This window comes from Coregonus lavaretus, assembly GCF_964263955.1.
Source record: "Coregonus lavaretus genome assembly, chromosome: 5".
Classification (NCBI taxonomy): Eukaryota; Metazoa; Chordata; class Actinopteri; order Salmoniformes; family Salmonidae; genus Coregonus; species Coregonus lavaretus.
This window is the reverse complement of record NC_139992.1, coordinates 68236652-68249750: the sequence shown is the minus strand read 5'-3', so window position 1 is coordinate 68249750 and position 13099 is coordinate 68236652. Positions and strand designations below refer to the sequence as shown.

At 42.5% G+C, this 13099-nt stretch overlaps 1 protein-coding gene across 3 annotated transcripts in view; it reads right to left on the bottom strand.

Annotated features, from left to right (window-relative positions):
* LOC311130105 (rap guanine nucleotide exchange factor 4-like) overlaps positions 1–13099 on the bottom strand; it is a gene marked incomplete at its 5' end in the record, with an annotated part of 63734 nt that overhangs the window by 9073 nt on the left and 41562 nt on the right. The window contains 14 exons of one of the 3 annotated variants that reach the window (XM_084162783.1): positions 1373–1403; positions 3236–3324; positions 3601–3756; positions 4054–4127; positions 4553–4638; positions 5680–5798; positions 8925–9071; positions 9291–9367; positions 9582–9642; positions 10098–10182; positions 10433–10616; positions 11374–11495; positions 11636–11739; positions 11832–11885. In XM_084162783.1, coding sequence (XP_084018909.1) covers positions 1373–1403; positions 3236–3324; positions 3601–3756; positions 4054–4127; positions 4553–4638; positions 5680–5798; positions 8925–9071; positions 9291–9367; positions 9582–9642; positions 10098–10182; positions 10433–10616; positions 11374–11495; positions 11636–11739; positions 11832–11885 — 1389 coding nt within the window. Of the gene's footprint in view, positions 1–1372; positions 1404–3235; positions 3325–3600; positions 3757–4053; positions 4128–4552; positions 4639–5679; positions 5799–8924; positions 9072–9290; positions 9368–9581; positions 9643–10097; positions 10183–10432; positions 10617–11373; positions 11496–11635; positions 11743–11831; positions 11886–13099 lie in introns of all 3 variants that reach the window. The other 2 variants (XM_084162782.1, XM_084162784.1) reach the window with 2 other exon arrangements.

Sequence of the window (13099 nt, the reverse complement as noted above, 5' to 3'; positions counted from 1 at the left end):
AGGAGTTCCCACATATGCTGAGCACTTGTTGGCTGCTTTTCCTTCACTCTGTCGTCCGACTTATCCCAAACCATCTCAATTGGGTTGAGGTTGGGTGATTGTGGAGGCCAGGTCATCTGATGCAGCACTCCATCACACTCCTTCTTGGTAAAATAGCCCTTACACAGCCTCGAGGCGTGTTGGGTCATTGTCCTGTTGAAAAACAAATTATATTCCCACTAAGCCCAAACCAGATGGGATGGCGTATCGCTGCAGAATGCTGTGGTAGCCATGCTGGTTTAGTGTGCCTTGAATTCTAAATAAATCACAGACAGTGTCACCAGCAAAGCACCCCCACATCATAACACCTCCTTCTCCATGCTTTACGGTGGGAAATACACATGTGGAGATCATCCATTCACCCACACCGCGTCTCACAAAGACACAGCGGTTGGAACCAAAAACCTCAAATTTGGACTCCAGACCAAAGTACACATTTCTAACGGTCTAATGTCCATTGCTCGTGTTTCTTGGCCCAAGCAGGTCTCTTCTTATTATTGGTGTCCTTTAGTAGTGGTTTCTTTGCAGCAATGCAACCAAGAAGGCCTGATTCACACAGTCCCCTCTGGACAGTTGATGTTGAGATGTGTCTGTGACTTGAACTCTGTGAAGCATTTATTTGGGCTGCAATTTCTGAGGCTGGTAACTCTAATGAACTTATCCTCTGCAGTAGGGGTAACTCTGGGTCTTCCATTCCTTTGGCGGTCCTCATGAGAGTCAATTTCATCATAGTGCTTGATGTTTTTTGCGACTGCACTTGAAGAAACTTTCAAAGTTCTTGAAATTTTCCGGATTGACTGACCTTCATGTCTTAAAGTAATGATGGACTGTCGTTTCTCTTTGCTTATTTGAGCTGTTCTTGACATAATATGGACTTGGTATTTTACCAAATAGGGCTATTTTCTGTATACCCCCCTACCTTGTCACAACTGATTGGCTCAAACACATTAAGAAGGAAAGAAATTCTACAAATTAACTTTTAAGAAAGCACACCTGTTAATTGAAATGCATTCCAGGTGACTACCTCATGAAGCTGGTTGAGAGAATGCCAAGAGTGTGCAAAGCTGTCATCAAGGCAAAGGGTGTCTATTTGAAGAATCTCAAATATAAAATATATGTTTTTGGTTACTACATGATTCCATATGTGTTATTTCATAGTTTTGATGTCTTCACTATTATTCTACAATGTAGAAAATAGTAAAAAATAAAGAAAAACCCTTGAATGAGCAGATGTGTCCAAACTTTTGACTGGTAGTTTATAGCGCGGGTTGACAATGAAAACAAAAGCACAGAATACGACTACTGTGCTCGGGGTCATAGCTGGGTCACATACCTTTTTTGGAGAAGATCTTGCATCATCAGAGCTGAAAAGGTAAACAAAATGAGATTACACCATTCTAAAGCTCGGGACACTAAAGATAAGTGCAACGCAGTAACAATACAGTGAGGGAAAAAAGTATTTGATCCCCTGCTGATTTTGTACGTTTGCCCACTGACAAAGAAATGATCAGTCTATAATTTTAATGGTAGGTTTATTTGAACAGTGAGAGACAGAATAACAACAAATAAATCAAGAAAAAATGTCAAAAATGTTATAAATTTGCATTTTAATGAGGGAAATAAGTATTTGACCCCCTCTCAATCAGAAAGATTTCTGGCTCCCAGGTGTATTTTATACAGGTAACGAGCTGAGATTAGGAGCACACTCTTAAAGGGAGTGCTCCTAATCTCAGCTTGTTACCTGTATAGAAGACACCTGTCCACAGAAGCAATCAATCAATCAGATTCCAAACTCTCCACCATGGCCAAGACCAAAGAGCTCTCCAAGGATGTCAGGGACAAGATTGTAGACCTACACAAGGCTGGAATGGGCTACAACACCATCGCCAAGCAGCTTGGTGAGAAGGTGACAACAGTTGGTGCGATTATTCGCAAATGGAAGAAACACAAAATAACTGTCAATCTCCCTCAGCCTGGGGCTCCATGCAAGATCTCACCTTGTGGAGTTGCAATGATCATGAGAACGGTGAGGAATCAGCCCAGAACTACACGGGAGGATCTTGTCAATGATCTCAAGGCAGCTGGGACCATAGTCACCAAGAAAACAATTGGTAACACACTACGCCGTGAAGGACTGAAATCCTGCAGCGCCCGCAAGGTCCCCCTGCTCAAGAAAGCATATATACAGGCCCGTCTGAAGTTTGCCAATGAACATCTGAATGATTCAGAGGAGAACTGGGTGAAAGTGTTGTGGTCAGATGAGAACCTCCTTCCCTCAGCCAGGGCATTGAAAATGGGTCGTGGATGGGTATTCCAGCATGACAATGACCCAAAACACACGGCCAAGGCAACAAAGGAGTGGCTCAAGAAGAAGCACATTAAGGTCCTGGAGTGGCCTAGCCAGTCTCCAGACCTTAATCCCATAGAAAATCTGTGGAGGGAGCTGAAGGTTTGAGTTGCCAAATGTCAGCCTCGAAACCTTAATGACTTGGAGAAGATCTGCAAAGAGGAGTGGGACAAAATCCCTCCTGAGATGTGTGCAAACCTGGTGGCCAACTACAAGAAACGTCTGACCTCTGTGATTGCTAACAAGGTGTCACACCCTGGCTATGGGACTCTAGTTGTTGAGCCAGGGTGTGTTTGTTCTATGTGGTGTGTTTCTATGTTGGGGGTTCTAGTCCGTCTATTGCTATGTTTTGCCTGAGTGACTCCCAATCAGAGGCAACGAGTGTCAGCTGTTGGCTGGTTGTCTCTGATTGGGAGCCATATTTAAACTGTATGTTTTCCCTTTGGGTTTGTGGGTTTTTGTTCCGTGTTCGGTCATTGTCACCGTGGACGTTACGAGTCGTTTGTTGTTTTGGTCGTGCTTTAATTTAATAAAGTAAACATGTTCATTCATCACGCTGCGCATTGGTCTCTCCCTGACGATCGTGACACAAGGGTTTTGCCACCAAGTACTAAGTCATGTTTTGCAGAGGGGTCAAATACTTATTTCCCTCATTAAAATGCAAATCAATTTATAACATTTTTTACATGCGTTTTTCTGGATTTCTTTGTTGTTATTCTGTCTTTCACTGTTCAAATAAACCTACCATTAAAATTATAGACTGATCATATCTTTGTCAGTGGGCAAACGTACAAAATCAGCAGGGGATCAAATACTTTTTTCCCTCACTGTACATTTACACACACTTACCTGTTTTTAACTATCTTCTCTAACTCTGGGAGTTGATCTTTCAGAGCAGGAATCACACTGGCATCATCAGATACAGACACAAAGAACTCCTGCAACATATCGACACTCACAATGAGGAGAGGTTCAAAATGAGCCCAAACTCATTTGGATTATCAGATGAGGATCACTAATACTATACAATGTACAGCAAGCAGTATCTTTTTAAGCAACAAGCTGAATCCAGTACACAAGAAAAGATGGTGAGGAATATAAGTCCCAAATGGCACCCTATTCCCTTTATAGTGCACTACCTTTGGGCTAGGGCTCTGGTCAAAAGTAGTGCACGACATAGGGAATAGGGTGCCATTTGGGATGTATCCACTGACCTCTAGGAAGGCTAGTGAGGCGTCCTCCTCCTGAAGGTGATCTCCATGTACTGAGGCCCACTGCAGCACCAGCCTGATCACCCTCCTCTTGTTGTTCAAGGTGTAGTCCAGACGCTCCTGTTCTGAGCCCTGGGACGCCTCAGCGTGGTAGGTGCAGTGACGTTAAGGACAGAAACACATAGGAGCTACAGCTTGACTCCCATTTTAGTCCAGGGGCCATTTGTAGCAAGCATCTCAGAGTGTTGATTCAGGATCAGTTTTGCCATTTAAGTAACAATGAATATGATTATTAGGACATGGGGGACCTGATCCTATATCCTGATTCTGATCCTACTCTTGGATGTCTAATACATACAGGATACATAAGGGATACTGATACTCATTTGTAAAAATTCACACAAAAACATATACGCTCATAATTTGCTATTTTCAGTGACTGAAAGGATATTGGGCCATGAGCACTGGACACAGCTGGCTGTTAGGAATGAAGACGCAGTGCATGAGCACAAAGTCGTCCAGAGCTGGGTCTGTGCAGAGAGAGGGAGAGATAGAGAAAGAGGCACCTGTGATGTCAGATGAATGGGTGCCAGGCCAGCATGCTGACAGTATTATAGGCTTGATCACACATGGCTCTGTCACCGTGGACGGCTGGGACATGAAAGCAGCCAGGAGAGTCCACACAACCAAGTGTAATTAGATAAGCACTGTGATGCGCTACTAATTATAGACATGAACAAACAGGTCAGCAGCAGCACGGAGGATGGATGCTCTCTCTCTCAGAGGGTACAGTGGAGACAATCTAAACACGACAGCCATGACGAACACAACACATCCATCTACATTAGTCCATATCACATAGGGTTGAAATAGTGGTAATTTGGTCCCTACACAGAAATACAACAGTACACAGTGGCCAGAGATGTTATTGGAGGGACAGAGTGCACTACTGTACCTGATTCGTTGAGGTGAGAGTCCAGTCGCATCATTTCTAGGAAGTGCTCCAGAATCTTCTCTGGTGTCCCTGACATCACAGTGTATCTGGAATGGCAGTGTCAATCAATCACCTATTAAATTAAACAAGACAGGTTCCTGCTAGTTCTCACTACAGTTCCTATTCCATCCACACTTCACTGAGCCGTGTCATCTGAATACCTGCCTGTGATTACTACATTAGATAATAATCCAAACTACAGTCAAAGAGATCCTGACCAGTGCTGTAGGTTATAATGGGCTGGCTGGGTGAGAGTGGGTGTGGAAGTCTCTCCATAGGTAAACAGAGGGAGAGACCACCACTTGACCTTAATAATCAACACACTACAAAGCCAGGCTTGTTGTGATTGGCTAGTTAAGGGGAGACAGAAAACAAGGTGTATGTGTCCCAAATGGCACCCTATTCCTCCATAGGGTCCTGGTAAAAAAAAGTTGTGCACTAAATAGGGAATAGGGTGGCATTTGGGACACAGGCGGTGTGTGCCAGGCACTCCACTGGGGAAGGAGAGGAGCTTGACACCCTCACACTCTTCATATGTGACTGGCACCGTAGTTGATTAGAGGCCAACCTTGGCAGAGTGATTGTGACCCACGGGGCCTGCCTTCTCCATGGGAGTCCATCTCTCAGTGATTACCATTAAAGTGTCTCTCTCCATTACTGCAGCCGCGGTCACTGGCAGCAACCTCCATTAAGCCTAGCTAGTAGATAACACACGTCTGCAGCCTCGCAGTCACAGCCTTGGCTTACCCTAGAACTGATGCCCGGTCTCTAGCTCCACACTACTACACACCCTTTAGCAGAGAGTAACTCAAACTCACCCACTTCTTCCACTCACAAATCTCTTCAAGAGAGTATCTCACACACTAACCACACTCCTCTAAAGGGAATAGGGTGCCATTTGGGACTTGTCTTCCAGTTTCTCATACTCTTTCCTGAAGGGAGTGAGGTTAGGGTCTCACACACCTACAGTCCCCTTTAACTTCCTATATAAATCTACCTCTATTGAACAGTGCTGCTACAGTAAGTGGTTTAATCATATAGTGAGTAGATGAAAAGGTGAGACTGATAGAGTTAGCTCAGTAGGCTACTTGTAGTGGGAGGTGGTGGTGGTGCCGTGGGTGGAGGTCTGGCTGCTGCTGGGGCTCTTCTCCAGGACCAGAACATCCTGATCATGTTCCTTCAGACGCACCGTGTTGGCCTCCACGTCCTGGACACACACACACACACACACACACACACACACAGGCACAAATTCATCATTATAACATCATAAATAAGACCAGTTTCAAGAAGCTAGGCATATGTCAAACGTCACTACTTCACAGGAGAGGCATTTGAACGTTATTCTAATGTTTTTTATCAAAATGCATTTTTTTGGCAGAAATGCCATCTGGAACATGTGAACTTTCATGTGCCTTTATAACAAACTTGTATACCATCTGTAAAAACGAATGAAATTGTTACATTTACGGAAAAAGACAGGAACCTTCCCGGTAGCCATGATTGGCTGAGATAATGGATGGGCTGGACATGCCGAGAGATGAGTTTGGATTGGTCTGCCATGTAGCTCGCTTCTGTCTATAACATGAGCTGCTCAGTATGTGTAGATAGTCCTTGCTACCGTGGCTTTTTTGAAAGATATAAGCCATGGATAACTGAAAAAGTGTTGCTACTGCTCTCAACAACATTGCGGCCCAGAATTTAGCAGGCGCTATTGACAAAGATGAGTGGGAAAAAATTGTGATGGACTACTTTCTGCACACGGTCAGTGTGAACCAGAGTGTCTTGACACAACAATGGGCCAAACAAGCTGTAACTAGCTACAAACCAAACGGAAAAGACACACTGCCGTGAAGCGTTCATCCATGTATACGGGTAAGAGTCTAGCATTTTCAGATATTTTCAGATATTATAAGTTTCAACTTTTGTCAGAAAGTCGTTTTCATTGCAAGATAAAGCGTAATGTTAGCAAGCTAGCAATCGTTAGCTTGCTGACTCGCTAGCTAACGTTACGTGTATAATCTGTGTAGTAATATTATTTGTATCTCAGAAAACTATTTGCATTGCTAGTTATAGCCTAATGTTAGCTAGCTAGCTAACATTGAACCAAGTTGGTTAGCTTTAGCTACCTGCAGATTCATACTCCAGCATTTCATGCATGGTGGCTAGCTATGACAATCCGTTTGTACTGTAGCTATGGGTTGGGATTATGGTTCATTGTTTAGCTAGCTAGCTACATGTCTAAACAAAAGACTACACTTCGTACGAGAATGATTACATGACCCATCAAGTTAGCCAGGTGTGTCTGGGGGTGATTACGGCCATTTATTGTATTTCATGGACGTGTACATGTTTAGACAATAGTGACCCATCCACTTAGCTAGATGTGGCTGGGGGGTGGTTATAGCATTTATTTCACATGACCCATCAATTTAGACAAGTGTCTGGGTAAGCATCATCTAATAATTATAAAATATTGATACAATATTTTGATCTGTACACTTTCAAAGTCAGATTAGGATATGGGCCAAGGACTAGATAAAGTGTATTTTTACCTGGAGTTTTTCCTTATTGTAGGCTACTACTTAACCCACTTTTAGTCTTGAAATCTTTGGTTGTTTACTACACTTCTTTACTCTGTTTAGCACATGGCCTCATACATGAATCCTTAAAGAGATGGGTGGGGCTAAGGCTTAAGAGGGTGTGAACTATGCTGAATAGGTGTAGACAAAGAAGAGCTCTCCAGTAGGTGTACCAAATCATTCAAGGTCCATTTTCTCAAAAGTGAAGTTACAAGTTTATCAACTTTCGAAGCATAATTACTTTCCCATTGTTCCTCAACTGTAGTATGTGGTATACCATTTTGTAGCTCTGAGTCTCTACTTTTATCCAATGTAAAAAACACAATTTCAAATTTTGGGATGTCCACATACTTTTGTATATGTATGTATGTATGTATATATACGTATATACACACACAGTGGCCAGTTTATTAGGTACACCACCCTGTTCACAAAAATGGTTCACTCCTACAGACAGTGAGTCACATGGCCGTGGCTTGCTATATAAAGCAGGCAGACAGGCATCGAGGCATTCAGTTATTGTTTGATTGAACGTTAGAATGGGCAAAACGAGTGACCTAAGCGACTTTGAGCGTGGTATGATCGTCAGTGCCATGCGTGCCGGTTCCAGTATCTCAGAAACGGCCGGCCTCCTGGGCTTTTCACGCACGACAGTGTCTAGGGTTTACCGAGAATGGTGCGACAAACAAAATAAATCCAGTTGGCGGCGAAAACAGCTCATTGATGAGCGGTCGAAGGAGAATGTCAAGAATCGTGCAAACTAACAGGCGGGCCACAAACAGGCAAATAACTGTGCACTACAACAGTTGTGTGCAGAACGGCATCTCGGTACGCTGTTCTGGAGGCAAAGAAGGGGTCCGACCTGGTACTAGATGGGTGTACCTAATAAACTTGCCACTGTGTGTATATATAGTGTATATATATACTGTATATTATAATAATATATATCGGTAATATTGTACAAGCAAATCCTGCAGAATAGGCCTACAGTACATGCAGCCAAAATAATGGGGGGATAGTTGACTTCTTTCTCTGACTTAAATATGGCCCCTGGTAGTTCGCATGCAGAGGCCTGACTACATCATCCCATCAGGACTATGGTACTGTAAGCCTGATGGATTAGTATGCTAGTACAACTGACAGGGAGACTGGGAGGTCAGCAGTTTGACTGAGGCTGCATCCCAAATGACACCCTATTTCCTATGTAGTGCACAACTTTTGACCAGGGCCCATAGGGCTCTATTCAAAAGTAGGGTACTATATAGGGAATAGGGTTCCATTTGGGACGTAGCCTGTGTCTGGCCTAGCAGCCCATCAGGCCAGAGCCAACAGGAGATATACAGAGGATTGATTGAGCCTAATACAGAGTGCCTGCCTCTGTGGATCACACAGATAACCATCATCCATCCATCCGCTTTTCAATAGACACAATCAAGACCCTGATGTCCTATCAAAGTCTGATGCAGGCTGCATATGGGCCAGGCTAAACAATAGGCTGTGGAGGGAGAATGTAGAGAGACAAGAGGCTAACAGTTGAAGGTTTGCCTTAGGGTTTATCCTGTACCTTTTCTACAGACATCTGTCTCCATTGAACTACAAAGTTGATAGTAGAGTATCCTTTAATGTAGGCATCATTCTGCAATGTTGAACCTCAACCAATAGAGGGAGACTATACCATTGAAAAATGATAGTGGGACTTGACACTGAGCAGAGGTGGAGGAGGGCCACGTTAACTTCCCCAGATAACTCACTCTCAGGATCCGGTTGAAGTCCTCCTTGTCCACACGTAGGAAGTGGCAGTTATCGTCTCGTAGGACAATGGAGGCGGCGCGGGGGGCATCGTTGACCAGGGCAAGCTTCCCAAAGTCATCTCCCTCATGCAGCGTGCAAACAACCCCCTGTGTGAAACAAGCAAACAAAGAATACATGTGCGATGCAGGGAAAATGAGGTGAGTGAGAGCACATACAGCATATTTTAAATTATATAACTCTTACACACTCATATATTCTATAGTAAGCTATGGTGATTAGCTGTATTGATCAAATGGGGATCAATTGTATGAGATGAGAGATTCAAATAATACATGTTATTTCTGAAGGCTGATTTTTTTTTTTACCTTTCCATAAATGACAACGTTTACAGAGCCCTTTAGAATGATGTACCACGATGTGCCTTCCTCCCCTTGATTGAACACTGAACAAGTGAAAGATTACAACAAAAAACTGATATGTAAAGAGGTTATAAAGAGGTTTTCCACCAAAACATTTCAAAGAATTCAACAGAAAAAAAGGGTTTAGTATACAACCTCCATGTAGATAATGCATTTATAAAACGATGTCTTGCGTGCAAAGTTGATTAGGTTAAATAAATTGAACTCCGGTCATGAAGACAGTGTTACACTACTTACACACTGTTCCTGCTTTGGCATGGGACTCAAAGATCAGGACACTGGCTAGTTCCCTCCTTACCTGTAGAAGCATAGGAAAACCAGATAGGTTAGAGGTGAAATCATATAGGCCAGTGGTAGGCAACTAGATTCAAGCGGATGGTCGGGGGGACGGAACATAATTATAATAATTTGTACACTGCAAATTGACCATAAGTAAACTCAAAAATAGATTGCATTTGAAAATAACAATAATTTCACACCTCATTACATTGAGACACGATCACATATTTCTCTCTTTTTATTTGTAAGAATACTTGGGAACAGATTTACTGAATACAAATATTTTTTTGCTGAATTCCTGGTGCTTTTACAGTCTTTTTCTTTTACACATTTTTCTTTTTCCAAAAATCATTGAATTTGTTTTTTAAAAACATTACAAAAAAACAACATCCAAAACCGGCCCGCGGGACGACTGTTGCCGACATCTAATATAGGCCTACAATGGGTTATTATTGTAACCGAATCTGCACTCACAGTGGTGGATAGGTGCGATAAGGCCTTTATATGGAGCAGCTCCTCATAAATGATCTCCAAATCATCCGCTGTCCTCTGTCCTGGACTGGGGAAGGGGAAATATGCACCAATTAAACAATTATTTGACCTTGATTACAATCTAATTGATTCACTTTGAACAGGACTTTAGCATCAGCTTTGCTAGCATCAGCTTTGCTAGCATCAGCTTTGCACTTAGCTTACACACATATATACATATATACATACATATATCTTTCCTAACCCAAACTGCCAAACCTGCAGATACTGTATATCTATCATACCAGCAGGTGGCAATCTCTATGATTGGTCCTTACGGTTTCCTCAGGATCATGCGCATGTGGGCATCAGGGCCGACCTGAGAGAGGAGGAGGAGGGTATCCTGCAGCTCCTCATCACTCTCCCTGGTCTCCTCCTCAGTGGGCAGGGGAGCGTCTTCCTGCTCATCAACCAGGAAACGGTAGAAAATATACTTGTCCTGGAAGGTCAGCTCCTGGTCCACTGCAGCACAATCCCAACACAGCATATTTTACATGCATGCATACACAGGTACACACACACAAACACACACACACACACGGGTCATTCCACCAATTCGGTGCCTTTTGAGAAGTGTAACTTGGTGAAAATAAAAAGGTTGTTTTCACCTAATTTTAACATTCTGTCAACTTCATAAAAAACATGTTTTCCCCATCTCAAATTACTATAGTAAGTGCCTATTAAGTGCCAAATAAAGTAACAGGGTTGACCATAAACAGATTTCAGCCATAAATACCCTTGAGACAGAGGGAATGCAAGCTTGTTGTGTGCAACAGGGAGTGGCAATTGAATGCAAATTTGTAATTGTTGACATTTGACATAAATTAATCACTAATCACATTATATAAATTATCATCTTCAGAGAAGACTTTGTCAAAGCATCAAAATAACTAGGGCTTAACAATGATGGTGAAACTTGGAGAAATGTGGGTTAAAATCTTCCTAGAAGTGACAGGGTTGACTGAGGGGCACGTCAAAATGCTGAATTTTAGCACTTTAGCAAGCCTTTATTCATATAAAAGAATCTGATTTATTGAATTCTCCATGTGGTCTATATTAACGGGCACTTCATTTAATATAACAGGCTTTTAAAATGCAATATTGGTGCACAATTTCTACTTAAAATATTAAAGGGATGCAAAAGGCACTCTTTTCGTGGAATGGCCCACACACACAGAGGGTATCCTTAGCTACGGTCTATTGTACTTTTGTGGCTCACCGTGGTTGAGAACACCTTCCTCCAGCAGCACCTGCCACATGCCCACTGCTTGAATGCGAGAGTAAACAGAGGAGCTCTGCTGCATCTGCCAGTCAACCAGCTCTGTTCCCACACAGCATTGCCTGCAGGAGATACACACATCACATCAGGAAATACATACAGCAAAAAACAGACATTAACAATACACGCGCACACACAGATGTACACATTCTGTGACATGAGAGTAGCAGGTGTACATGGTACATGAGATACTACAACCCACTTGTATGTCTTCAGGTGGTACTTCCTGTCTCGGATCATGTGGGGAGCTCTGGAGAGGATAGCATCACGGAGAACCTTCCCCGCTCGCAGGATTTTCTCAGATGGGACCTGTTGGGAGAGAATAGAAGGATGGAGTAGAGGCAGGGCTTTACAATAGAAACAGAGGAGTTGGCCTTTACTGGTGTGATGGTCTTTACTATCTGAGAAATGGATTTAGGATGGAGTTTGGCTGGGCTTTCAATTAATGAATTCTGAAAAATCAAATGACATGACAATGACTGAAAAAACACACACAAGGAAACATCATGGATTCCAAAATAAAAGCACAAAATAAAGGACAGGGATGATATGGAAATGAGTGATAGTATGACATGATACAGACTGTAGTGAATGGTCACAGTTCCCTCCCTATGTTTTTCAATGATGACAGAGATTAGGCATTTTTGTAGAGGTAGTCTTTACCACTAACAACCTCCACTATCAACATGGCCCCATTAAATGGGCATTTATTTACTAGATTCATTAGCAGATGTCAGTGCTTACATCCCAAACCCTTGGACCCACAGCACAGAAACCACCTTGAACTAGTCGTGGATGGATGTGGTATTCATAAGGTAAAAACATCAAGAGAGACTATGCACTAAAGCAGCACACCATGCACTACAGAGTGGACATAATGACTGCTGTTCAAACTCTACATAACCTCTTTTCTAACATCATTACTCTCACAGCCATGACCAATAGTTACATAGATGCTTAACCACTATATAAATTCATCATCAATGATGAGGGTGAAATGCACTAACACCACAGCACAGTTGACCCACTTTAACATCTTATGATGGTCATAAAATGACATGAGAGGATGAACACAAGGATGTAGTTCGAAGTGGGCATACTATAGTCACATACTGTAGGTGACATTTCAAGAGCTTTCTACATGCATCAGTGATAATTTGGACTCATTAAGAATATATAGGCTACAGCATGTGCACTTAACGTACATGTCAGTGAGGACTGTGGATTCCCATAATTAATGTATTACTGTGGGAATTTATGCATTCTGTGTCTATAGGGTTAGGGTTCACTGGTCTAATATTCATATAGATGGGTGCACTCACCTTTAACTGAAGGTATGAATTACATAACAAAAAGATTATCACTGCATATGTTTTTTTTCTGTGACTGAAATATGTAGAGCCTTCGAGTTAGGCAAATATTTACCAACAATACAACCGCAGGAGGGTTTGCAAAAAAATACAAAAATAAAAAACCTAATTTATACTGTCCTTGTAGTTATTTATTGTGCACATGTTTTGGCTGGTCTGAAAAGAACAAAGTCCAAGCGGCAATAAATAGTGAAACCCCCTCCAGAGTAGCACCATGTTATATGAATGGAGGTAAGGAAGTCACCACAGGGTTAAGGTGGAACGGGAACTACTAAGGACATGATGCACACCAACGG